Genomic DNA, 25902 nt, shown 5'->3' on the forward strand with positions numbered 1-25902 from the left:
CAGCTAACATTTGGTCAATGCCTTCCGTTATTTTTCCATTTTTAAATCAAAGCATCCAGTTCTTCAGATTCATGAAGACAAATAATACCTCCCAGTGCATCTTAACCCAAAACAAAACTCTCTTCCAAAAACAATGAGCAGGTATTTATTTTCCTACTCATTGTTTATTGCTACAGAACTTTAAAAGCTATTGCTGAAGCTTTCAATTATCTTGGCTTTTCATTAAAGGGTATGCAGAATATCAGCAGAACCATTGTGAAATCAACACTTTCTTCTAGACGTGATATCTGGCTAAAAACAGACGCTTCTTCCAAAAACAACTGGTTTGAACCATACTGTGTTTTTTCATGCAACTGTCAGAGCTTCTACAAAAACACTCATAGCTATATATTACAACATTACTGTCTACCTTACTGTCTCTTTTGGACTGCTACCAAATCAAACCTGAAGCATACAAAATAACACAGAATAATCATTAGCATTCAAAGTGAATTAAAGCCATAATACTCTGATCAAGACACCAACCATTTACTACTCACATTGAGTTCTGCAAAACTTAGTTATGCAACCTCAAATGTGCTCCAAATTCCTTACTTCAATTGTCTAAAGGCAGCACTTGAGTGTCTAAGTTTAATGAGTACACTGGCTTAAGTGCTCAACTGATATTACTACAAACAGTCTGGTACTGTCTCTCCAGCTCTTGTGCCACCCCACTCTGCAGACAAAGCACTTCAGAGCAGCTCACACTGCTAATTTTTTCCTCAAAACTTTTATTCCACCTAGACCTAAAGGCAGAGGGTATTCCACGTAAGGTTCAAAGTAGTACAGTTTTATATCACAAGGGAGGGAGCACTGTGTCTACAGCTATTTCCTTGACTACATCTGCACCAGACCCAACAGTCGCTGCTATGTGTAGCTGGGAAGTAAGTTCTTGCGAAGGAAAGGACAAATATAAAGCCCTCAACTACCTAATGCATGCAAAAAGCAGCTTCAAGGGCTGACTTTCACACACAGAGAAAGGAGTACAATCTACCTAAAGATTAACTGGAAGCTGTCTCCCAATGACTCTAGGAAATTGCCTCCAACTCAGCAGCCTAACTGCTTTCTTCAAAATTTCCTTTGAGAAGAACTAGAAAAGCAGAACTGTGGTTACGTTTCCTGTGGAACAGCAAAACAGGCTGCTCCACAAAATTAACTAAAGCCAGTATTTTTCATTTATACATATTCAAAGACATCTAATAAAAATGTCAATGCCATACCTTATCTTTCTGTGGGGACATGAATTGTCACCTACTTCCCCTAATGTTGCCTGTTCTCTCAGAACTTACGTATTGTTCATATTCTGGAGATCCCTACCATTTCTGCTAGTTGTGGATGAAACTTGTTAGGGCTTGAAAAGTTATTTGAAAGAGAGGACAGGTATATATGCACAAAGAACTTCACCAAGGTGAAAAAAATGCCACACAGAAGGGAGGACAGAAATATAGACACATCTTGTAACAAGAACTAGATCCACAACAGACCACTGTAAGCTTAAACTTTCAGGGAAAATCAACAGTTTATCCCAGTATAAGGACATGGACCCATCTGAGTGAGTCCAGAGACCATGACAATAATTAGAGGGCTGAGGCACCTCTCCTATGGAGACAGGCTGAGAGAGACAGGCTTGTTCAGCCTGGAGAAGAGAAGGCTCCAGGGAGACCTTAGAGCAGCTCCCAATGCCTAAAGGGGCTGACAGGAAAGCTGGAGAGGGGCTTTTGGCAAGGACAGGTAGGGGCAGGACAAGAGGAAATGGTTTTACACTGAAAGAGGGAAGATTTAGATGAGATCTGAGGAAGAAGTTCTTCCCTGTGAGGGTGGTGAGGCCCTGGCACAGGTTGCCCAGAGAAGCTGTGGCTGCCCCATCCCTGGCAGTGTTCAAGGCCAGGCTGGATGGGTCTTTGACCAACCTGGTCTAGTGGAAGGTATCCCTGCCCATGGCAGGGGGTTAGAGCTAGATAGCTTTAAGTTCCCTTCCAACCCAAACCATTTTATGATTCTGAAGACCTCCATGGATCTGCCTCATAAAATTTAGGCATAAGCAATGCAATCCCACAAGCACTGCTTAGCTCAGAGGATGCTCTATTACCATACCTGTCTGCTACATCCATATCCCCTTCGATCTTGTTGAGTCCTCTCATGATGCTATCAAACTGCTCGCCCTGATAATGCAGCACTTTTGCTGTGTCCTCCAGCCGTTTCTGTGAGCCAGTCAATAATCCCGTCAGTTCTTTTCCCTTTGTTGTTTGCAAAGATGCTGCTTCCGCTCCTTGGCTTGACAGCAATTGCTCCCTCCAGAAATGCTCAAGGATGTTGAATACCACATTTCTATTGGGCTGCAGAGAACTAAACCAGTGCTTGGTGTTCTTCTCTAAGATGGTAAGTGAGCTGAAGATTAAATTTGAAGATTCCTTCTTGATCTCACTGATACTAGAAAGATGGAAGTTGACTAAAAGCTCCCCAGTCTTGCCAGCTGTGAATCTGATTGCAACAGGAGTCAGTGAGAGTTTGCCAGAGACCCATTGTTTGCTGGTGTCTAAGTAGTAAGAACAAGGCCAGCTATGGATACGTATGTCTTCGTTCATCAGCTCGCCGTTCAGATCCCCTTCAAGAGCAACACTCTCAAAGTCAGAGGGAGAAACTAGCATAAAAGAGAGAGGAAATAAAGTAAGAATCCTTAGCTACTTATAAAAGCTGATATTAAAAAACACTCATAAATAATTAACCCCACCCAGAGATGGCTTCCATCACTTGCCTGGTAACCTTTCAGGCACATACCTGATAGATTTGGAAATAGCTGTGGATGGGTTACAAAATTTGCTAACCATTTCTAACCATCAGAGAATTTAATTCAGAAAGGCTCAGGACTTTCTAAACAGAACTGTCAATATTACTGCCCACTCCATAACAGCACTGCCCCTCCGTTTTATAACGTTCTCATCGTGTATCAGCACATGACTTACAACAGCACAAACTTCAAATGACTGTTGCATTAATGTCCCGGATATTTAATAAGTGCTGTGCTGTCTTGATCAGGGGAGATGGTTTATAATTTAATTAGTCTTACACATTCACATGCGTATGTTCGTATTTTTGGGTGGACAGGAACCTACCAAAACCAGAATTCTGAAAAAGTTTTGAGTCTTTCACATATGCAGTTTTCCTGAAAATTGACCATGTAAAAATTTTTCCATTCCCTATCGCAACACCAGAAGCAGCTTCCCATAGACGAATAGGTACTGAAGAAAATCCAGAACACACCAAAATGCAAGTTCGTTGATACATATCTACAGCAATCACAAGAAATAACCATTCCTTCCCCTTCCACGCTGATATTTCAACATCGAAGTATGTTAAGAAGACACCCAGAATGTCTATCCAACATATCAAACAGTGCAGGTGAAAACAAAACCACCACTGACCAGAACTCACAACCATTAAAGAACAGAAACCCAGCCACAAATGGATATTCTTCAAACATTGTCACTACCTCAGACCGTCACTCTTGGTCTCAGGAGAAACCTAACAAAATATCTACCTTACAAAACTCGAACGGATATGAGAACTTCTGGTAGAATAACACAGCCAAAATAAGCACCTCAAATCTGTTGTATTTGTTCTGTAAAATATTCATTGTTGCTTAGTTACTATTAAAGATGTTTGGAAACAGGAGTTCGGGAAGAATTGCAAACAGCTTATCGGCACTACTGGGAAAACCCTGACTGACCCAGGAGGAAGTTAAGACAAGAAAAACATCAGCTGTATTTATCGGAGGAGGTGCTGCTGGCCTACTATGCAGAGCAACTCCATACGGGTGACAGTGGAGCAAGCAGAACTGACTGTTCACTTAGTGTGAAGGAACACGGTGTTCAGGGAACTGGTGATTTCATTGCACCTCTGTGACAGGCTGCATTCTCCTGGGAGACCATGATGCTGTTTGATGACATAATATTAATCCTGTAATACTTGCTCATTGGTATCTGCAATCCCAACAAGAAAACAAACAGCTGTCATACGCCTCAGGCCTGGTTTGCTCACATCAAAACAATCTCAAATTTGGAATAGTAAATCCAATGAAACATGCCAGGAGTAGCATCTCTTCACAAGCCCAAAGAGCGTCCTTGTACCCATGGGTCAGATTGTTTCCTGTAACTTATCCTTCATGCTGCTACCATTTTCAGTATGAACACCAAAACCCAATTATGTGCCACAACTACTTTGTGAACACCCATTACGTAATGGTAATTACACATATTTTCACTATCTTCTCAAAACCTTTCATATTTGATGGCACAATTTACAAATTAGTACCATCACATTATCTCAAGATGTTCTCCTACTTGTGTGGTAAAATAAAAACGTCAGACCTCTACCACTAAGACCTCAGTTAGGTTGACACTGACAATAGTTACACCTTTTGACTTCAGTACGATATGTTCTCCTTACAGAAATGTCTAGAAATCCTCATACAAATAAAAAGCTAATAGACCTTTTTCAGGTAGTGCTGGTGTGAATTCCGGTAATACACACCAAAGATGTCTTAGGGCTTTCAGGCTGCTGCATCAGTAATATCCCTTAAATCATAGGATCATAGAATCGGTTGGGTTGGAAGAGACCTTAAAGACCATCTAGAGCCTCACCCTATCCTCTACCTGCCCCCACACACAGAGGCAGGGACACCTTCCACTAGACCAGGCTGGCCAAAGCCCCAGTCAACCTGGCCTTGAATACTGCCAGGGATGAGGCAGCCACAGCTTCTTGGGACAACCTGTGCCAGGGCCTCACCACCATCACAGGGAAGAACTTCTTCCTCAGATCTCATCTAAATCTCCCTTCTGTCAGTTTAAAACCATTTCCCCTTGTCCTGCCCCTACCTGTCCTTGCCAAAAGCCCCTCTCCAGCTTTTCTGTCAGCCCCTTTAGGTATTGGAAGCTGCTCTAAGGTCTCCCTGGAGCCTTCTCTTCTCCAGGCTGAACAAGCCTGTCTCTCTCAGCCTGTCTCCATAGGAGAGGTGCCTCAGCCCTCTGATTATCTTCACGGTGACCTCTGGACTTCCTCCAACAGCTCCACGTCCTTCTTATGTTGGGACCCCAGAGCTGGACACAGGACAGCAAGGTGTGTGGCAGGGGTGTCTCATGAGAGCAGAGTAAGGGGAAGAATCCCCTCCCTCTGTTAGTCACACTGGTGGTGATGCCAGGCATTTAGAGGACTTTGTTTCGGAGTTCAGTTCCAATGCCTTTATTAAATATATTAAAACTTCTGTATTCCTGAAATAATGACTCCTCATGGATTGCCATACTCCACAAAAACCTGTATTTCTGTACTATGTTTTTGTGCCTTATTTTGTGTCATTATGAATTTTAGTGATGAAAATTAGAAAAACAAACAAACAAAAAACAACAACAAAAAAAACACCACCAAACCCCACCATGCCATAAGTTTACCAATAAGCTAGATTTCAAAGTGAAAATTCTCATTCTGTTTGGGCCTAATGAAACCACAATGGTAGAGAGACAACTTCGCACTGTACTTTGGGCCAAAGAGAGAGGAGAAAAGCCCACAGAAGTCTGATTTCTAAGAGCAGCTATAGCTAGCAAAACAATGACAAGTTCTAGGAAATATTATTGCTTTACTGACTTTTGCTACAGAATTTCTATAATTTGGAGAGAAAGCTAAAAGCTCCAACCTTGATTCCTCCATCTAGAAAAAGAACGTAGTTCCTTGAAAACAACAAGGTTAGATCAGACAGATGGATTTTTTTCCCCCGGAGGTTTATTGGGTTTTGTGTGTAGGCAATTATTATAATTTCTATTTAAAGGTTATTTTCTTTCTGTCATACACAAAGAAATACCAAAAAGAAAAGCAGTCCTAAAAAAATCAAATTGGCTGTTCTGGAATCCCCCTGGCCATCAGCAGAACAGGGGCTTTCAGAGGACACTTTAAGTGGAAAATGTTTCTAATAGGGACACACAGTTGTATGCTAATAAAGTATACTTTTTGTTACTGTAACTGACAACTATGTCAAGTTAAACAACAAAGTATTCTTACATTACAACAATGTAAATTACATTAGTGCTGAAATCAATGACAGTTGAAATTAAATCATGTTTTAGCTTTATTGATCAGCACTGACAAATTTCAAATCCAAATTAAGAGCAACTGTTTGACACTGCATAGATATGAAGTAAATTCAATACTGACAGAAGAAAAACAGTAACAACTATCATGTATTACACCCTAAAGCCCCCTGAAGCGTAAATACATTGCAGAGGCAAGTGACATTTACTGAAAGAGCTCCCATCAGACCTGGGGTGGGAGGGTGGTGAGGGGAAGAAATCAAAAATTAAAATGAATCAACAGTCTCTCAATTTATCGAAACATTCAGGAAAGCAGCAAATCCCAACCCCCATGAAGTAGTGACATTCTCTTCCTCCACCCTGTGTGTGTCTTTGCTACTTACACTAGCTTCTGAAGAGCTCAGTAAGTATTAACATGCTGCTCACAACAAGCTGTTGCTCTGAGTTATTAGTTTATAAATAATGTATATAAATAATGATGAAACCAAGACACCGAAAGATTATATGCCTTGCAGAAGATCACAAGGGAAACCTGGAACCAAAGGCAGGTTTCCCAATGCTCGCTGCTGGAACAGGCACCCACAGAACATAATGTCACCTGCAAAACAACTCCTAGACCTTGCTAACAGCAACAGCCACCTTCAGCCTGGCACAGCCCTACTAGGGAGACAAGGAGAAACTGTAAATAACCAAATTCCTCCAAGTTTTGTAAAATCTCAGCCTAGAGCTCATTTACACATGCTAAGCATTCCACAAACTATGTATGACTACCACTAACCCCCTCCTCAAGACAGCATTTTTCCTCTCAAGCCAGCACTCTACCATTAAGGCTGTGGAAATATCAATATCTGACGCAGTCTGAACACTGTGCCATTGGGGAAAAACAAAAAAAAACAAAACAAAACAAAACAAAAAAAAACCAACAACAAAAAAAAAACCAAACCCTAAAAAACAACTTCTTAAACTATCCTTAAAGCTCCTTACCTCTATCTGTAGACGCAGAATTCTCAGACAGCCTTTTGTGGGCTGCTGCCTTTACAGAACTGTCCATCCGTAGTTAGAAATTTTCCCCCCAGAATTTCTTTCTCTTCAAAATCCAAAACAGCAAGTAAAAAAACCAGAAGCTACAGCAAAAAATCCTACTATGCCCACTACCAAAAAGAAAAATATATAAATAATAGATAATGTATATTTAACCCTGGATCTAAGAGTAAAGCAAGTCCTCCAAGTCCAGGAGAAGAAACGAAGCAGTCACTTCAGCTGTGTATATATATGTGCACATGCCTGGGGTCTTATGACCTTTGACTCACCTGACAGCTTTGCTTGACAGTCAGCTCCTCTCTGTGCCCAAAGCCAGAATTTTCAAGCAAAAACCCATTTGGTAATTAAATCCATTTGCTGTTCCAGCACATTTTTCCCCAATATAATGACACTTTCATTACCATCAGATCTGGACTTTATTTTTTCCCTTCTTTTTCTCTCACAGAGAAGGGATTCATACCTTGCAGAAATACAGAGGTACGCAAGGATAATGAAGACTGATTTTATTTACCAGTGAAAACAGTCATCAAGGGTACAGAACACAGCTATCATTTATGAACATTCAACACCGTACTATAATTTAATACCAGACTTCAAAGAGTTGGATTAAAACACGTAAGAAATTTCACTAGTGTTAAACTAAAGAAGGAACAGTCACAATCATTTGAAGTTAGCTCGAGACAGGTATTAAATGTGTACATCCCCATGTAGTATATGTACCACACATACTTTGAAAGTACACAGCACATTTATACATTCTGTCATATAATTCTCTAATGGCTATTAATCTGTGATGATGGTTTCAAAGCTGCTAGAGAACATACCCTCTATTCTCTTTGAGTCAATATTACAAAAATTTTTCAGTCTCGCCTACTGGCAGCACTTTGCCTTTTATAAAATAAAACTTCAACCCTTGTTAGCTCTAACAGCACCTAAATGGAGGACACCTCATCATACTTAAGCCATAAAATTAAAAGCAAAGTTAAATACACCAACATCATCTCTAAAATAAACAGCGAGCCCATCATTATAGATCAAACAGCTCAGCCACTGTCCTTCAAATTAAAAGATTTTTTCCCCCTGTATTTCCTAAAGTTTTGACAATCACATTTCAAAAATGCCGACCTATAGGCCTTCTACTACTTGCACAGCTGGTTTACTACAAGGAACTGTTTGAATCACTTTAAACTGAAAGATGGTAGGTTTAAATTAGATATAAGGAAGAAGTTTTTTTTACTCTGTGTGTGGTGTGAGGCCATGGCATAGGTTGCCCAGAAAAGCTATGGCTGCCCCATCCCTGGCACTGTTCAAGGCCTAAGGTGGACAGGGTTTGAACAACCTGGTCTATGGAAGGTGTCTCTGTCCACAGCAGGGGGGTTGGAACTGGATGAGATTTAAGGTCCCTTCCAAAACAAACCATTCTGTGATTCTATGACTGCCTGAAATTCAGGATCTCTCCTCCTCCCATGACTTTAACCATTTTTTCAGCATTATGCCAACTCCTGTTCTACTCCTACTAACCTGGCTAAAAGTTACACAAAAAGACAAAATATTCATAGCTCTGTAAAACACACAGAAAAAAGCCTTATCTGTAGTAAAGCATACCATCCCAGTATTCCCACCAGAAAAAAAAAATAAAATAAAACACACAAAAAAAAAAAACCCACACAAAAACCAAACTCCAAACGAAATGCCAAAAACAATGAGCAGATGATAGTCAGTCCTTTAAAATACCATATAAAGGACTATGTTGGTAGGAAAAATGAAAATGAAATAAACATATGGCTTTCAAGTACCTGTAAATACAGACAACAATAGGTTTATAAACTTGAATGGGTGACAGTCCTTCGACTGCTTTCGTTTATGCAGTGGAAGAAGCCCCCGAACTGATTTCACAATAAGATCTCCCATATTTTTTTAAAGAAACATATATTTTCCCTACATGTGTGTCTACAGACTGGATGCCATATGTGTCCTCTCGCAGGTTGGGCTCCACAACACCAAAACACCATCCACCCCCTTTTTTTTTTTTTAAGCAAACACTTCATCCTTATGATACATCTGCCACCCCAAACTGAGTGCAGCACCACACAAAACTACATGCAGCAACACAGCAGAAGAACTAGGATTAGCAGCATAGAGATGAGGATTACATTTCCGGCAGCATCACCACAACATTGTAGAAATTCTTTAGCTAACACACAGCTGGGCAGCTGCTTCTATAAAAAGGAGGTGACTCACCCTCTCTTGTGAAGTACTTTGAGATCATTCAATGAAACGTAAGCATCACCAATTACCCCAGGGGCACACAGTGAGCACAATCAGCCACTAGAATAATCTCCTCAGGGAAGTGGTGGACTCCACAGCATTGGACACTATTAAGATTAGGCTGGATAGGCTCCCAGGACATCTACCCTAGGTCATGCTTTGCCTAGAAAGGTTGAGGACCCTTCCAACCTGGGATTCTAGGAATCTATGACTCTCCCATCTTTTTAAATTAAAGGCCTGAGACACAATTTCACCAGGTTTCTAACTCTACATTTCTCCAAATGATGCTACAAGGTAAGCAGTACTCAGGGATGACTCTCCAAGAGGTGCAGCAGGCAAAGACACACAGTATGTCACACAGAGGAACTCAGCTCCACTCATTTGCAAACGATTACAACAGATCCCCTCTAAAGACCAGTCACTTTGAGGTACTTCTCCACATCAACATGCTTTCATCTTTCTGTGGAAAAACCATTTTGATCCCACCCCACTTCTGATACAAAGCAACTTAACAGAAGACCATCCACCTCATCAGCTTTCCTTTTAATCTCAACCCTGTCTCAACTTCTCCAACCCAAAATACAGGCATATGTACACTTTCAAAACCTTGATTCCCTGCCCCACTTCTGCACCCCTTCTCTCGCTACCTTCCCCTTCCCCAATGCTAACCCCAAGACTATTTCCTTACCCCAAGATAGCACTCTCCCCCTCCTGAAAAACATTTCCATCCCCTTCTCTTCCTTTTTCCCCCAAGTACAAGATAGCCTTCCCCTTCCTCACCCCAAACACAACTAGATATTTACCCAGTCCCTGTCCTTTTCCTAATATCATAAGAGACACCATTCTTTCCCTAGTCCTACTAGCAAAAGCTGTAGATCAGCCACCCAAAATCCTCTTCTCTCCTTCACTGCTAGGCCAGGCTCAACTGCAATCCTCACCTCTGCCAGAGCTATAAGACAACCCCCACACATGTTCCTCAAGGCCAAACCCACTTCCCCCCTTGCTGTCTATCCTTCCCCTACCTGTAAAAATCCTCATTCCCACAACACCCCCTCCACTTTCAGCCAGACCCCCACCCCTTCCCCTAGGCCAACCCCCAACCTCTCCATCTTCACCCTCCTCCCAGGCTCAGACCAAACCGCTCTTCCTACACCCTTACTCAGACACCACCAACCTCCCCCTTTCCCCTGACCCCCATCAAAAACCCCCCAGCACCAGCACAACCCCGCACTCACCTCCCTCAGTGCGGTGACCCCCGCATCGACACTCTGCGCCTGCGCCCGCCGCCCGCTCCTATTGGCTGAGCCGCGTGCCGGTGCTCTCTCCTTCTCACCCCCCACCGGGCTCCGCCTGCCGAGCTTTGAGGTTCCGTAAGCGGCTACGGGAGCCTGTCCGTTCTGCCGCTCACCCGGGGGTGCTGCCCCGAGGGGGTGGGGTGAGTATCCGTCCCCCAGTGTCCTCTAAGCTTCTGCGGGACGCGGGCTACGCGGGCGGACTGAGAGCCCAACTTGGGGATTGCGTGTGCCACGCTGTCTGGGGTCCGGGTCGCCTCCCTGGAGCTCTGTAAGGGGGAGCCGCCTCATGACCGCCCCATTTTTCACCCTCTGAGCACACGGGCCTCCTCTTTTTCTACCCCTTCACCTTCCCCTTCACCCTCGGTATTGCCCCGCTCCTGAAGCCCATCCCTGCAGGTTATATGACCTTATTTCTCCTTGGGCCTCCTCCCCCCCGCTTTGTGCTCCGTTTCCACTCCCTTCCTGGACACCTCCCTTTTATTCACTATTATTTACCTTTTTGGTGGTTGTTTTTTAAGCCATAATTCCTGCCTTGCCCATAGAGAAAGGTCTGGGGAGGGTGGGGCGTGCCAAAGTTTACACCTGACGAAAGGGTGAGCCTCAGTACTGCCACTGAGCTGCAGTGGTTTTCCAGTGCCCCAGATGTCTAGGAGGTTTCCTTCCCTCCAGCCCTGAAATTAATTCATTTAGCAGGGATATCCCTCTGAAAGTAACGTTTCTGTTGTTACAGGAAGGAACCCAGACAGCATGGTCACCTTGTCAAGAAGGTGATGAGGAAAAAGCGACGTCTTCACCATCCATAGGGTGACTGTCTTGTCAAATATCCCACCGGCATTAAACTTTATAAACTATGAAAGATCCTAATTAGCCAAACATGGTGGGATGCTCCTGCATGACTTCTTGTTTTACCTCCAGCCATTTATATTTTCCTGTCAGTTTTCATGGATTTAAAGACTCAAGCCATGTTTTAAAGCAGTTTTTTTGCTGTAGCATAACGGGATAGCATCTGTTCAAAGCTGTCTTGGCTAAGCCAGGAAGGATCTCCAGCCTGCATGGACAGGTCAACATTTGCCTGTTCCACTGCCTTTTTTCGTGACTATAGCAGTTCATCTCAGGGTGCATTCTGCCTCCCCGGAGGACACGTAGACTTTATTGAAAAAGTAGAATCATTCACTTACTCAGACTTCTTCCGGGATTATTTGATTCCCAACCATCCCTGTATTTTCTCAGCTAAATTCACTGAAGACTGGGGCAGCAGGAGAAGTTGGGTGACTTGGGATGGAAAGCCTAACTTTGATTATCTGCTGCAGAAGTTTGGTAAGTCATAGCATTGTTAATACCTAATAAAATTTTGAATGCTAAATGACAGATTTTTTTTAATTTTAGGAATAGAACAGCTAGACAAAACCTAGAAATTTTTCATACTTTTTTCCAAGTTAATACGTTCATTTTCTATACTTACTCACACTTTGTTTTGCAGATTTCTATCTCAGATTTATTCCCACAATGAAATGGTGGTGTATAATTTAACTATACCAGTTTATACACCTGCTTAACATTAACCAGAGGAGCAGCCTGATGCTTTTCTCAGGCAAGGAGAAAAAATTTTGTAGTTACAGTGAAATATCTTTTTGGGTGCTAAAATTTTAGTATATTTAATAGGAACTAATACCCCAATCCTAATATAGTTTAAGAGGAAAATTCCGGTCACATTATATAAATAACTTCTGGTCTGAATCATGTTTGCCTGGAATGATGATGTTGGGAGTGAGAGCTAGGCTTTATGTATTTGTACTGTACTTAGCATTACATTATAGGGCCCAGAAATTAGAGGCCTCTGCAGTTGATAAGGTTTTAGCATCGTTGAATCTGTCCCCACCAGGGCTGAAGTAGTTTGTATTTCAGGAGAGGCTGTAGTACCTGTTGCCAACTGTGATGTCAAGGAGTACAATTCTAACCCAAAGGAGCAGCTCCCCTTCAAGGAGTATATCAAGTACTGGAAAGAGTACATTAAAAATGGCTACCGTTCATCCCGAGGGTGTCTTTACCTAAAGGACTGGCACCTGAGCAGGTAAGAGAGTGCTGTGGAAAACCCTGCATGCCACACACAGCAAAGAGCTGCCACAGAGCCTTAGTGCTCATCTTCCTATGCCTGAGAGTTTAAATGCCACCAGTGCTGTTTGTTAGAGCCCTCCCACCAAAATACCTGCCTTATGCTGCACTGTTCTTGGGGTATTTCACATGGCAAGGTCCTTAAACAGGCCATTGTTTCTGAAAGAGGCTGACATTCTTGAGCACTTTCGTTTTCATCTATGTTTTAAATGACTATGTTATCCCTGTGGCAACCATGTGGCTGGAGCATTTGGCTTTTGTTTGACTTCTACAGTGCGAACCTTACTTCTTAAAAAGAAGGGGAACATTTCTGTCTGTGTTAGAAAAAAATTCAGTGAGCATGTGTGAGTTATAATCCTTTATTATCCGTATTCTTTTCTGCTAACCTTCCCAGTCATTACAGGCTCTCTTCCCAACATTCTGCCTTACTTCTTCTCCAGCCTGCTGCTTGTGATGCATTGTCTGTTTCTCATGTCTGTGTAGGACTTAAATGTCTTTTCACTCAATTCTTTTCTTCTTTAAACATATCCTGCTCCTAATACAACATTCTTGTGATGATCTCTTGTTATAATTTTTGTGCCAGTGACTTACAATAGAGGAAATCTCTAAGTCTCTGCCTCCCTGTTCTGCCTCCCTGTTCATCTGCTTTCCTGGTTTCATGGCTTGCTGCAGAAAACCTGGACATGCAGCCTATGGTTGGAAAGGGGCAGCATATCCTGTGTGAGAAGGCGACACATTTGTAAAAAATGCCACAGCCTGGCTTCTCTCCTACCCTTCTCACCTCCAGCCTGTCAATCAGTTAGACAACCAGTCTTGCAGGCATCTCATCTATAAATAGTGTGTTTATTAGAAACTGTCTTTGCCATAACTAGGAGTCTCCCAAATAGCAGTTTAGCTTCACAGCTTTTCTGAGAGGCAGAAAAGCACCTTTGCACGAATTTTACACACAACTCAGTGTTGTCGTAGAGTCATAGAATGGTTTGGGTTGGAAGAGACCTTAAAGCTCATCCAGTTCCAACCCACTGCCACAGGCAGGGGCACCTTCCACTGGACCAGGTTGCTCGAAGCCCCATCCAACCTGGCCTTGAACACTGCCAGGAATGGGGCAGCCACAGCTTCTCTGAGTAACTTGTGCCAGGGAAGAACCCTCACAGGGAAGAACTTCTTCCTGATATCTCACCTAAATCTTCCCTCTGTCAGTTTAAAGCCATTCCTCCTTGTCCTATCCCTTCCCGCCCTTGTCAAAAGCCCCTCTCCATCTTTCTTGTCGGCCCCTTTAGGCACTGGAAGCTGCACTAAGGTCTCCCCAAAGCCTTCTCTTCTCCAGGCTGATCAAGCCTAACTCTCTGAGCCTGTCTCCATAGCTGAGGTACTCCAGCCCTTGGAGGATATTTGTGGCCTCTTCTGGATTCACTGCAACAAATAATGTGAAGGAGACGGCAGCTAAGCGTTAATGTCCTGTTAGAGACCTGTTTGGTCTTTGCAACTGGGTTTTGAAAACTGAGGTAAAAAGAGAAATGTTTCATTTTTCTGAGACCCATTTCCAACACATCTTTTTAAGGGATTTCCCCGAGCAAGATGTTTATACAACCCCTGTGTATTTCTTATCTGACTGGCTGAATGAATACTGGGATGCTATAGCTGTGGATGATTACCGGTTTGTCTACATGGGACCTAAAGGTTCATGGTAAGCCAGTGTGGTTTCTGTCATTCTTACATCCTATTTTTTTTTTAATTAATATTACAGGGGGTTTTCACATTGTCCTTGAGGATAGCATCATGCTGCAGAGGGAGTGTGGCCTTACTGCTTAGTGCTGTACCTTAGCCCTGTCTTGTTTCTCAAGCACAGCTCCTATGGTTCTGGATGTGAGCTGTCCTTATGCAGCCAGCTAGAGTTCTTTTGTGCTTCAAAAAGCCCTGAATTGTACCCACAAGATGAGCTAGCTTGCATAAAGTTTCAGAGCAGAAACTCTCTGAGCATCATCCAGCACTTGTGATTTGCAAAGTCGGAAGAAGCCGTGGAGCAGTGCTGATGAGTTGGTCATGTCTTTTGCAGGTGAAAAATTAAGTCTGGTGTTGGTGATAAAGTTGTCTTTAGAGTAGTCTCATCAGTTCACATCACAGAATCTTTTGCCATTGAGGTATTTGTAGGACAAGTTCAAAACTAACTGATGGAGAAACATGGGATATAAAATGCTGCAATACTATGTAGATATAGTTGCTTTTTAATATATAAAACAATCAAAATTAAAAGGATGACAGTTTTGGATCAGGTTTACATAGTAAAGGTTGATTTCTGTGTGCTTGATTCTCAGAGATTTTAATTCATCTTACAGCTTTTAAGCATTGTCTTTACTTAAACCTCTGATTTGCCCTGTAGGACTCCATTCCATGCTGATGTCTTCCGTTCCTACAGCTGGTCAGCCAATATATGTGGGAGAAAGAAATGGCTGTTGTACCCTGCAGGACAGGAGGAGTACCTGAAAGACCGCCACGGCAACTTGCCTTTTGATGTGACTGCACCTAGCCTTCAGGACAGGAGTGTTTACCCTCGCTACAACCAAAGTCAGCCCCCTGTTGAGATTGTGCAGGAAGCAGGGGAGATAGTCTTCATCCCCAGTGGATGGCATCATCAAGTTTACAATCTGGTAAGGTAACTGATACCATCGTTTTCATCACACAACTTGATCATCAGCCAGCAGGCTTGAATCAGTTCAAACCTCTGTTGCCACAGTATGCTGTGGGTTTAAGCCAAAAGTTTAACTGGGATGCAAAAAGCTTAGAGAGATTCACAGAGGAAAGGTCTATTGGTCGCCACTCAAGATGATGGCTAAAAGCAAGCCTGAGTTCATAAGCTCCTTGGGTCACTGAAGAAGCTGTCTGCACCCTCTTTTCTTACTCTTTTCATCATTAGATGCTACTACTAGTCACTGAGAAATGGGGTGCTAGATGAGGTGGACCTATGGTGAGGCTGTTAATCTTGGTTTTCTAACTGTAAATTGTAATTTAATAATGGAAAATGGCAACAAATTGGTCTTCATGATTACAAACCAAAATTAAAAACCTTACTCCTTTCTCCCCACTGCCTTCTCCTACATTTGTGCTCTTGAAAGTTATGCTTAGACAGAGGAAGTAAAGATGTTCGCCGGTTTACAGAGTGAAACAAGATTTGGTTGCTCAGAGACATTAGAAAGAGACAGTCTCTGAGTACAGTGGTGCCAAAGAAGTATTTCTCTTGCTCAGGAATATGTTTTTACATTTTGCAGCCTCAGTGATGATATAGCTGTTTTTTCTCATTTTCCTTCTTAGCGGCTAATAACCATTTAAATTATTCCTTCAGGAGGATACCATTTCCATTAACCACAACTGGGTGAATGGCTGCAATGTGGCTATAATGTGGTGCTTCCTACAGGATGAATTAGCAGCTGTCCAGCGGGAAATTAATGAATGGAAAGACCCTATGGATGATTGGCACCTACAATGCCAGGTATAACAATGTGATGCTGGCTGCATGACTGTTAGGGAATCATATGTTTCAGGGACGCTTTGCACCACCTTATTAGAGCTCTAAGACACAAAAGTCATTAACCCCATGCGTGGAATTAATACATTTCATCAAGAAGTAGGAACTGGTGACGACTTCATTTTGCAGGAAATCACAGAACCCTAGAATGGCTTGGGTTGGACCTTAAAGCTCACCCAGTTCCAACCCCCCTGCCACAGGCAGGGACACCTTCCACTTGACCAGGTTTCTCAAAGCCCCATCCAACCTGGCCTTGAGCACTGCCAGGGATGGGGCAGCCACAGCTTCTCTGGGCAACCTGTGCCAGTGTCTCGCCACCCTCATAGGAAAGAACATCTTCCTCAGATCTAATTTTAATCTCCTCTGTCAGTTTAAATCCATTCCCTGTTGCCCTGTCCTCACATTCCCTTGTAAAAAGTTCCTCTCTAGATTTCTTGTTGGCCCCTTTAGGCATTGGAAGCTGCTCTAAGGTCTCCCTGGAGCCTTCTCCAGGCTGAACAAGCTGAGCTATTTCAGCCTGTCTGCATAGCAGAGGTACTCCAGCCCTCAGAGCATCTTTGTGGCCTCCTCTGGACTCACTCCAACTACTCCACATCCTTCTTATGCTGGGAGCCTCAGAGCTGAGCAGAGGACTGCAGGGGGGTGTCTCACCAGAGTGGAGCAGAGGGGGATAATCCCCTCCCTTGATCTGCTGTTTCTGCTGCTGGTGATCTAGCTCAAGACACGGTTGGCTTCTGGGCTGCAACCACAAACTGCCAGGTCATTTTGAGCTTGTCAAGCAACACGCCAAAGTTCTTCTTAGGGCTGCTCCCAACCCAGTTTCTGCCCAACCTGTTTTTGTGTTTGAAATTACCTTGACCCAGGTGCAGGACCTTGCACTTGGTCTTGTTGAACTTCATGAGGTTTATACAAGCCCACCTCTCAAGCCTGTCCAGGTACCTCTGGGTGGCAGGAATGAAATATTACTTTATTAAGATGGGGAAATGCTTATGCCAGTGCATATTTGCTGTGTCAGGGAGGTTAGGATGTTGTCTGGAAAACTATTGCTTCAACTGCTCTTCAAGCTCAGTATTAGCATCTAGATCAATCTTTTATATAGTATTTACATTCCCCTTTATAAAATATAAATGCTTTTCATGTAAACAGAAGAACTGACAGGACAGACCCCACACAGAATAACTGTTTTGAAGACCATTCATGATGAAAGAGTGAATCTGAAACAAGCAAAATTAAGGTAAAGGTGGCAGCAGGTTTCTGTATCTGCAGAGTCATGCTTTCAGAACATCTGACTGTACTGAGCAGGGGTTTGTATCGTGTATGCTTCCAAAATCTTAAGCATGAAACAGATGTAAAGCTTGTTTCTTGAGACTGTTATTGCTGGTAGGTTGATATCCTTCAAAAAGAGTTTCAAATAACACAGCCGTTTAGCAAGAATAGAGTGTTGCTTTTGGGTCTAGTGGCATTTCAAGTAAGGTGAAGAACTTTAGTGCCATTGTGGAATTACAAAAAATACGATTAAACATAGTTACTTATGATTCCAGCTCATTACTAGCTTGATTAAAATGTTTTTATTATTCTTACTATAAAGAAAAGAGTTGTTTCCGTTTCAGTGCTGGGTTGTTTTGTTTTGTTTTGAACCTAGTTGATCATGAAGTCTTGCACTGGTATAGACTACAAGGAGTTCTATAACTTCCTCAAAGTTATTGCAGAGAACAGAATTTCCGTCTTGGAAAACGGCCTTGATGATGAAGCTTCAGCAAAAAACACTCCAAAAGCTGCCATTTCCACCTTGGGCATGCTCCATGCAGTGTTTGATTTAAAGAGGACTGTGAAGGTGTTAACATCATTGAGTGCTAATGAAGATTTCAAGAAACTAGACCTGACGTCACTTTCTCCACCTCCGGAGGCATTGCTCCACCACTTGAAAGCAGCAATAGATACAGCGCTACTCTAACTTCCTATTTATTCCATTCTTTGTAAAATGAACCTTTTGCAAAATGTTTGTAGAAGACTGACTTGTCCCTGTTTAATAACTCTTGCAGTTGAAGTATAGAGAGCTTTAATATAATATAGAGTGGGAAGAGAGTACATTCATAAGACAACTGAATGCTTTTTAAGTTGACGCCACTTGCATATCTAGAGTAATTGGGCAGGAAAAAAAAATCCTCAGATAAAGGAAAAATTCAAATCATGTTAATATTGTATTTTGAACCCTGCTGGTCAGTATGCCTGCAGGGAAGAGGGAACAGAACTTCTCTGTGGATCAAGCTTAGGTCTGTCAGGACTAAACATTGATGCTGCAGTGTTCTTACACTGGGCGAGGTTGCAGTGGTCAGCTCCATACTCCTACGACTGAGAGCACTGCATACACACAGCAGGCCTGCACTGCGGACTCCAACAGTTAAGCTCTGCTTTGTCTGGTCACAGCTAAGTTACTGTAAGACCTGTCCTGCTTCACGGTACAGTTCAGCTTTTCTTTTTTTATGGGTTTGGGGCTTTTTTAGGAGACCCTAGTTAGATTCCATTGAAGCCTGAACTGGCTCAACAGCTGTACCTTGGATGTGGAAGAGCTGACTGTACCAGTGTCCTGTAAAGTGGTCTCTTCTCTAAACCTGCAAGTCTCAGACAGGGTCAGCTTTCATACTGCTCCAAGGGCCTGAAGGTTTAAATTTAACATAATAATCAGGAAGATCAAGTCCTGGTTGCAAATTAGTGCAGACAGTAAATCTGCCACTGATAATTTAAGCATGTGCTCCACCCAAGCTCTAAAGAAGGAACTTGAATGTACTCTCACATTTCTACATGCTATTTCAAGGCACAGTATTTTATCCAGCAGAGATTTGATTAATCAGGGAAACAAGCAAGTAGCCTCGTATTATCTCCTAAAAAAGCCATGTTGTTAGCACACCAAATAACACTACTGCATGGTTACTTAGCACAATTTGCAACCCTTGGGCTCAAGGAATATTTATAGTGAAGCATCCCTCTTGCTTTTCCTGGCTGGTAAGAAAGCCTAGAAGCACAAATGGCTGCACACTGTTACCTTAGTTGCCCCTTTAGGGCTCACTTGAATTACTGCTCAAGAACTTCCTCAATTTTCAACCAGATGACTAGTAAGAGCAATTAATTGTATGTTTAGTGCAATAGTAGAAATCTTCAGTAGGTTGAAAAAAATCACAGTTTTCTAGATAATGCTATAGAGTTTGTACATGCATGCATTTTGCATGTCCTATTTTCTAGTAGAAGTTTTGCATTTTGAGTAAGGAAGTGGTACCTGAAAATAAAACCAATACCCAGAGCATGGATAAATGCAATGTGGAAAAAACAAACTTTTTTTTTTTTTTTTTTTACACAGCTGTGACTACATCTCTGTGATTCAACCTTCTGGCAGGGTGTTTCTTTAGACTGGAAAACTGCCAGTTTTAAGCAGCTCTGAAATTAAAAGTTCACAGCTGTTACTTACGTGTGTTTACATTCTCAAGGACAGGCAGCTGCAGCTGTCTTCCTTATATGAATCAGGTGAGATTTCATAGAGGTGAGGAACAATGGTTTAAAGCTGGTAATCAGTGTAATGATTGGAAAGCATGGTTTTGGTCTTGTATCCCCCTGTCTCAGTGCATGCTGTGCAAGTGGTATAGGCACCAACCCCTTTAAACACTGCAATTTTATCAAGGGCTTGCTTAGATCAACAGTACTTCTCATTTCACATCCTACGAAGCTGGAACTGCTTGGATTTCCAGTGTGAAACCAGCAAAAATACAAATCCAGCTTTTACACCAAGAACTCAGTATCTCAAATTCCCCAGGGTCTGTTTAGACACTGTACTACCTGGCTGACTACAACCTGTTTTGGATGGATGGCATGAGTTTGCTGTAATACAAAAATCCAGGGAGCAGTTCTCAGGGAATAGGCTTCATTTCTGCAAGTTAATTCCTCTTCCCTGTAGAAAGCAGTCAAGGAAGGAAGAAAATAGGATGAATAAAGAGGCATTCAAGTAAAGGAAGGTAGGTCCTAACTACTTACTCTCTCTTTACCTGAGCTGTCTCTACACCATAGCATCTTGAGCTCCAAAGAGGTGTAAGAGCCTTCCTTCATAAGGCCTGCTAAAACTCAGTGCAAGACAATGGTGGAAAAAAAATTGTAATTTAATTGCAGGAAATTCTGTTAAAAGTTTAAGCCATCTCCTCCTTACTGAGTCGGCAGGGAACAAATTATGCATTCGGTCTGCTAGAATTACGTTAGGGAACTAATTTGTAGTTAAAATTCTCCATTACCATGAATGATCAAAGGAGTGAGGGAGCCATGTATTTTCTAAAGATAAAGAGAGGAAAGTAAATTCTCAAATGCCTGAAAACAGCAACAAGATCAGAATAAGAAATACATGAGCCTGGAGTCTTAAAAATTAAACAGTTTTATTTAAATACAAAGTTACTGTGAAACATACATTAGGATATTATCATACCAATATATTAACTATTGTAATCTATGTACTATTTATTAAAGCATAATACTTGTTGATAAACAGGAGGAAGCTGCCTGTGAAGTTTTGTTATGTTTTCCTTAAATCACAAATGTGGGCTTTAAAGTTGAACTTTAAAAAAAAATAAAAAGAAGGGCAGGTTCAGAGGAGCATTTGCTCTAAACAGGCAATTGCAACATTACTATTTTTATCTGAGAGTAGCAGGATACCAAATGCCTGTTTGCCTTTCATTAAGGCAGCATAAAACCCAGCCCAATTCTAATATGATTTGTACCCCACTGGTATCAGTGGGTGGTCTTGTCAGCAAAAGCTGTGAACCTTAGAAAACCAGTGGTTTTGCAGCAATGTCAGTGGAAAAAGCCAGGTGGTTTTTGTTTTCTGTCACCAAGATTTGAGATTTCTTACCCCACAACAACACATGTTCTTTCTCTTCGGCACACACAAACCCCTGCAGAATTACAAAGCAGCACTAATATGTTCAAGGTGCAAGTGTGATATCCCTGAGATTTAACAGGAGTTAATGTGTAGAGTGTAAATATACACTTGTAAGTATCATGAAACAAGTTAGTCAATAGCAGCTTTACAATGCAATGGAGAGGTACTGAATTTGTCATAGGTAGGAAGAGGAATGGAAAAACCTTCCTCTTAGGGATGCAGGAAAAGCCACCTTACTCCAGGAGTGTGTTGTTTAGGAGGATGGAGATGGCCTCTCCTCTCCATGCCACATTTCTGCCAACCAGAAACAGTCCCACCAAAATAGTTGCCTATGGTTTAATTTGACCGCTTTCTATAAATAACCTCTCATGTCAGTTCACCAGTGCAAAACAAACACAGTGTATAAAAGAACATTTAAATGAGGTTTCAAGGCAGGTTGCTATTTGCAGGAAAGGGAAATAAAACTACAGGGAAAAAGAAACCTTGGCCACTTTCTGCAAAGACATTCCCAAACACAAGCTGAAGTTGCATCTTGAAGGCTTTTAGTCCGCAGCATCTGTATGTCTGTGCTTTACAATCACAGCTAGTCTAAGAGAAAACCCAGCAAGAAACCCTCGTCTGATACACAGCCATTCTTCCCTTTAAAAAGCAACCAGAACAGCAGGGACATAATTGCTTCTTCATCCAACTGTGTTTGGTCAAAAAGTGCAGCAGAGAGGAGGCTCCATTTGGGTCCTGGGACTCAGGAGCTGTGAGTCACATGGCAGTTCTCTCTCTGGTGGAGCCTCATCCTCTGTATGTGTTCATAACAAGACTGGGAAAGGAACAGAGGAATCCTTTAAGAAGTTTTGGAACTTTCGCCTAAATTCTGGTCTCCTGCACACAAAGCAAAGCTACACCACCCCCAAAAGCAGGATTAAATCTACACATTACAAATGAATGATAAGCATATTCTCTAGACTAGAAGTAAAATAATCTCCTGTGCTAGGCATATAAGCAGCCCCCTGAAATTAAGGATATAGCACATCAGTATTGCTGCTATTCAACACAGGTTAATGCAGTTTGCAACTTTCACTGCTGAAAACATTTCCTTACCTCCAAGGCAGTTAACAGGAAGTCATACAGTCCTCCTTGATTGGTAGGGTCCATCAAGTCTCTAATCAGATGGATTTCAGCTCCCAGATGCTGTATTCTAGGAAAAATAAAAGTCACAACTAGAACAAATCTCTGGGCATCTGGTGTTTGTGGGCATGTACTTCAAATCAGATTATGGAGAGAAGCAAGCACAGATCTGTAAGTCCACTTCTGATTCCTTGTGTATCACCTTGACCTTCTGGAGGCTGAGTCCTTGAGATATCTGACATGACTGGATCTCAGCAAAGTACTCAATCATAAGAGAATTTAAACTCTTTTCATTTTTTACAGTCTCTTATTCCCCTCCTGTCTCACCTGCAGTGGAGAAAGCTGCCTAGCAAACAAAACTGTATCATCCAACATGACAGCAGCAGGGGGAGCTTCTGGATTTCATGGACCCATGTTCAAGTATTTCACACTTTTTTGAAGACCAAACATATCCACGAAGCCAGTGAGAGATTTTCACTCAAATTTACCAGGAAATAAATGTATACAGTTTCATTCTACTGGATGTAGGTGGATCCCTGCAGTTACACTGAAAGCAGCACAGAGCTTCTGTAAATGTGACATATTTCTGCCAAAGTCATTCCTACACAGGGAAAGTCTAATACCTAGATGGTCGGTGTTCAGGACATTCCTAGTCTTCAAAATGGATCACCGTGCCCCGTTGAGAATGGAAAACAGAAGATGCATGATATACACATGATGCCTAGAAGGCATTAACAATTGGCCTTCAAAGGCTTCATGTTCCTATTTTCTATTGTAATCTGACATGCACGTAAGACCACATTTCCCATGACAACCCTGAATTATCCTCTCGGATAAGAGATGTACACTCTGGAAGTCCCTAGCCACTTCACGTATCATGGCCACCACCATCACACCACACCTGGCAGACAGTAGCACACAGAAACTCCAATAGAGCTCAGGAAGAAACACGTACAAAACACAAACCCTAGCTTTTAATGTAAATTATTTTGCTTGGAAACATGGTTGTTCTTTCTCCAGTTAAGGTATCACACAACAGCAGGACTGAGAAATGAAAAGCTTACACTTACTTTGCCCGGGATACAACATACATCAGTAGAGGCAACAGGTCATCCATGGGAAGCTTGTAGTCCTTCTCCACCACCCGGGACACTGTGCTCTCAATCTCCTCATATGTCTTCTGGAGGATCACCAGCTTTTCCCGGGGATCCACTGTGGTGCTGTCAGTATGAATACAGCCATGTCAAATGCATGGCATTTCTCAGAAAATAGAAAATCCTTGGTTATCAGTCAGAGGTTATGGACAGTGACTTACATGAGCTTCTGCAAACATTCTGTGGCAGACAGGAAACACTTGTCTTTTATAAGGGACCTCCTCTGAAAGGGAGACAAAGAGTTGTGCCTCTGTAGCATCATCTCTTAGAGAAGCCACCACATGGCTTCTCATCACTGGACCCAAAATAAACACATTTTCTGCCCATAAAAGAGAGCAAAATAAACCTGTTGTAGTCAATGCCACTGAACACACTGAGATGTCTTAAGTGCCACTCTGAACACAGATGTCTTTGAAACACCACCAAGTAGAGCATTACAAAGCAATCTTATTCGGAGCTCACATTCCCATCCATGGAAAATCATACACAGTGGCTACAAATCATAACTAATCAACACACATCATGTAGCTCTGATTTCTGAGTGCAGTTTCTGCCCTGTGGTTACTTAGGTGAAGCTCCATTATTAGTCAGCACCAACATGTAGGCTGATGCCAACTCACTAACACACCAAAGCTAGCTGTTAGCATAATTTCCTACCTGGTTGGTTGTCAGGGTGAGATCTTTCAGAGGCCAGAGGTGTCTGAAAGGAGATAACAGGGAAAAGATTTAGAAGGCCAGTCTCCGTATGTTCACCCTTAGTCAATTTTGACTGCTTTTATCTCCTTATTCAAGGTGATGCTACTAAATACATGCTAAGCGCACGCTACTCATGCACTCTTGTAGATGCATGAGGCTGTTTGCTTGTCTCTTTGCTACAGGAATAGTTAATAACTTGAACTCATTAACCTGAGTACAGGGTTCATTGTACTCACAGGTGCTCCTGTACTAATCACTTGAGAGTTTTGGCACTTTCAGAATCAATTCCTCTCACTGAGTCTAGACTGAATTAAACTGCCAAATTGAGACTCCAGGTCTCCTGTTACCCTGCCAAAGTCCTTGAACTGCAGATGATGCTGTGTTAGAAAAGCTACTGTGCCTCTTTGGTCTGAGGCATCATTGATCCTCAGGTTTCACTTCCCAAGAGGGATCTAGCTGCAAGAATGGATGAAGGAAACATCTGTCTCCACAGCCTTTTCCCTGTCTTGAGACTCTGTCCCTACGTTGTTACGGCAGATGCCGTTGGATGGACTACAGCCCTTTCTAAGGCGCATTTATAAACTCAGTTTGATTGGTCCTGAGCTGGAGGAAGGCATTTGTTTGGTAAGCTGGAAGACACAATTTTTGTTACACAAAATTAACATTAGTATAGCTAGTAGCAGCTTTCCACTAGTCAATGCTGTCCTTCCAGACAGTATTGTAGACATTCCAGGCAGGACTTCCTCTGGCAGCCTAGGAAAAACTTCCATGCTACAGCAAATGATGGACTCAGGAAAAGGTTGTATGTCCTTTCCTCCTATCCTATCAGAGGTTTCCCTGGCTGCTACTTTCCCAGCTGGTATCATGGGGTTACATTCTGGTATGAAAAAACTTCACTTACTTCTGCACATCCAGAAACTCTAGCAGCTTAATGTCAGGAAACAGACTTAGATCCATAATCCCTTGGCAGTAGAGGTCATCTTCTCTTTCATGATAGAGCATGTAGAGCATGAAAAGCTCAGGGTAGAAGCAGGGCAAGATCAGTGGCAGGACCATGCTGCATGCCTTCTGATCACTGTGGCAGAGAAAAGCAGAGTCCTACAGTGAGACCTATAACCTTGATATTGCCAAAAGCCCCATGGCACACAACGGAAGAGACAGGTTTTGAGCCTGCAAGGTGTTCCTCTTGTTCTCCCAGCCTTCTTCCACCTTTTTGTTCTATGTCACAGTTGGACAGTAATGACCTATACAACACCCGCATGCGTGTGCCCACAAGCTAGAGATGCAAGTGTATTTTATGCTGTAGGACAGGACGGGTAACAATTTCTCCACTGTTTCTTTAACCACAAGGAAACCTGGAGCACTAGAGATCTATGTCAAGCTGTTCTTTCTGAGCTGTTTCAGTAGAGGACCTATTATTTCTTAAGGGACAAAAACCAAATAAATTCACATAAAGCCTTTTTCTAGCTCCTTACCATTCCACTAGTCTCTTGTCTTCATTCAGCCCACATGGGGATGGCTCCAGATTACAGCAAAGATAAATCCAAACAAAATGGGGACAGCTGGACAGAGATGCTTCTTCTCACCCACAAAAAACATAAACTTGGGGCTCCCACAATTATTCCTACCTTATTATTCTAGGAATATCATGTCTTCTACC

General features: G+C 42.4%; 3 protein-coding genes across 13 annotated transcripts in view; 1 reads left to right on the plus strand and 2 right to left on the minus strand.

Moving 5' to 3' along the window:
• The window catches only part of SNAP47 (synaptosome associated protein 47), an 84880-nt gene extending 73827 nt beyond the window's left edge, over positions 1–11053 (minus strand). For 2 of the 6 annotated variants that reach the window (XM_065666969.1, XM_065666970.1), the window contains exons 1-2: positions 7101–7151; positions 2134–2680 (exon numbers count right to left, since the gene is read on the minus strand). In XM_065666969.1, coding sequence (XP_065523041.1) covers positions 2134–2624 — 491 coding nt within the window. In that variant the 5' untranslated portion in view covers positions 2625–2680; positions 7101–7151. Of the gene's footprint in view, positions 1–2133; positions 2681–7100; positions 7152–9398; positions 10056–10660 lie in introns of those variants that run through there. The other 4 variants (XM_065666971.1, XM_065666968.1, XM_065666967.1 and 1 more) reach the window with 4 other exon arrangements.
• Positions 10730–20879, plus strand: JMJD4 (jumonji domain containing 4). Of its 3 annotated transcripts, none has more exons than XM_065666973.1 (7): positions 10730–10860; positions 11451–12037; positions 12626–12791; positions 14394–14519; positions 15213–15480; positions 16173–16319; positions 17998–20879. In XM_065666973.1, the coding sequence occupies exons 2-7, from the start codon at positions 11773–11775 to the stop codon at positions 18307–18309; spliced, it is 1284 nt and encodes a 427-aa protein (XP_065523045.1). In that variant the 5' UTR covers positions 10730–10860; positions 11451–11772; the 3' UTR covers positions 18310–20879. The 3 variants fall into 3 exon arrangements, with proteins under 3 accessions (XP_065523045.1, XP_065523047.1, XP_065523046.1); XM_065666975.1 differs by lacking the exon at positions 10730–10860 and adding an exon at positions 10937–10988; XM_065666974.1 differs by lacking the exon at positions 10730–10860 and adding an exon at positions 10995–11116.
• A 787-nt stretch (positions 20880–21666) lies between these two features.
• The window catches only part of ALS2CL (ALS2 C-terminal like), a 45649-nt gene continuing 41413 nt past the window's right edge, over positions 21667–25902 (minus strand). For all 4 annotated transcript variants that reach the window (XM_065666963.1, XM_065666965.1, XM_065666964.1 and 1 more), the window contains exons 21-26: positions 25144–25317; positions 24204–24246; positions 23708–23769; positions 23463–23612; positions 22366–22462; positions 21667–22084 (exon numbers count right to left, since the gene is read on the minus strand). In XM_065666963.1, the coding sequence (XP_065523035.1) occupies positions 22013–22084; positions 22366–22462; positions 23463–23612; positions 23708–23769; positions 24204–24246; positions 25144–25317 (598 nt within the window). In that variant the 3' untranslated portion in view covers positions 21667–22012. The remainder of the gene's footprint in view (positions 22085–22365; positions 22463–23462; positions 23613–23707; positions 23770–24203; positions 24247–25143; positions 25318–25902) is intronic.

The sequence above is a fragment of the Lathamus discolor genome, chromosome 2, assembly GCF_037157495.1.
Source record: "Lathamus discolor isolate bLatDis1 chromosome 2, bLatDis1.hap1, whole genome shotgun sequence".
In the NCBI taxonomy this organism is placed as follows: domain Eukaryota; kingdom Metazoa; phylum Chordata; class Aves; order Psittaciformes; family Psittacidae; genus Lathamus; species Lathamus discolor.

Coding starts and splice junctions, on each gene's coding strand:
- JMJD4 (XM_065666973.1), top strand. CDS start 11,773: ATGGACAGGTCAACATTTGCCTGTTCCACTGCCTTTTTTCGTGACTAT. Junction 12,038..12,625: donor TTATCTGCTGCAGAAGTTTG/GTAAGTCATAGC, acceptor TTTGTATTTCAG/GAGAGGCTGTAGTACCTGTT. Junction 15,481..16,172: donor ATCATCAAGTTTACAATCTG/GTAAGGTAACTG, acceptor TTATTCCTTCAG/GAGGATACCATTTCCATTAA.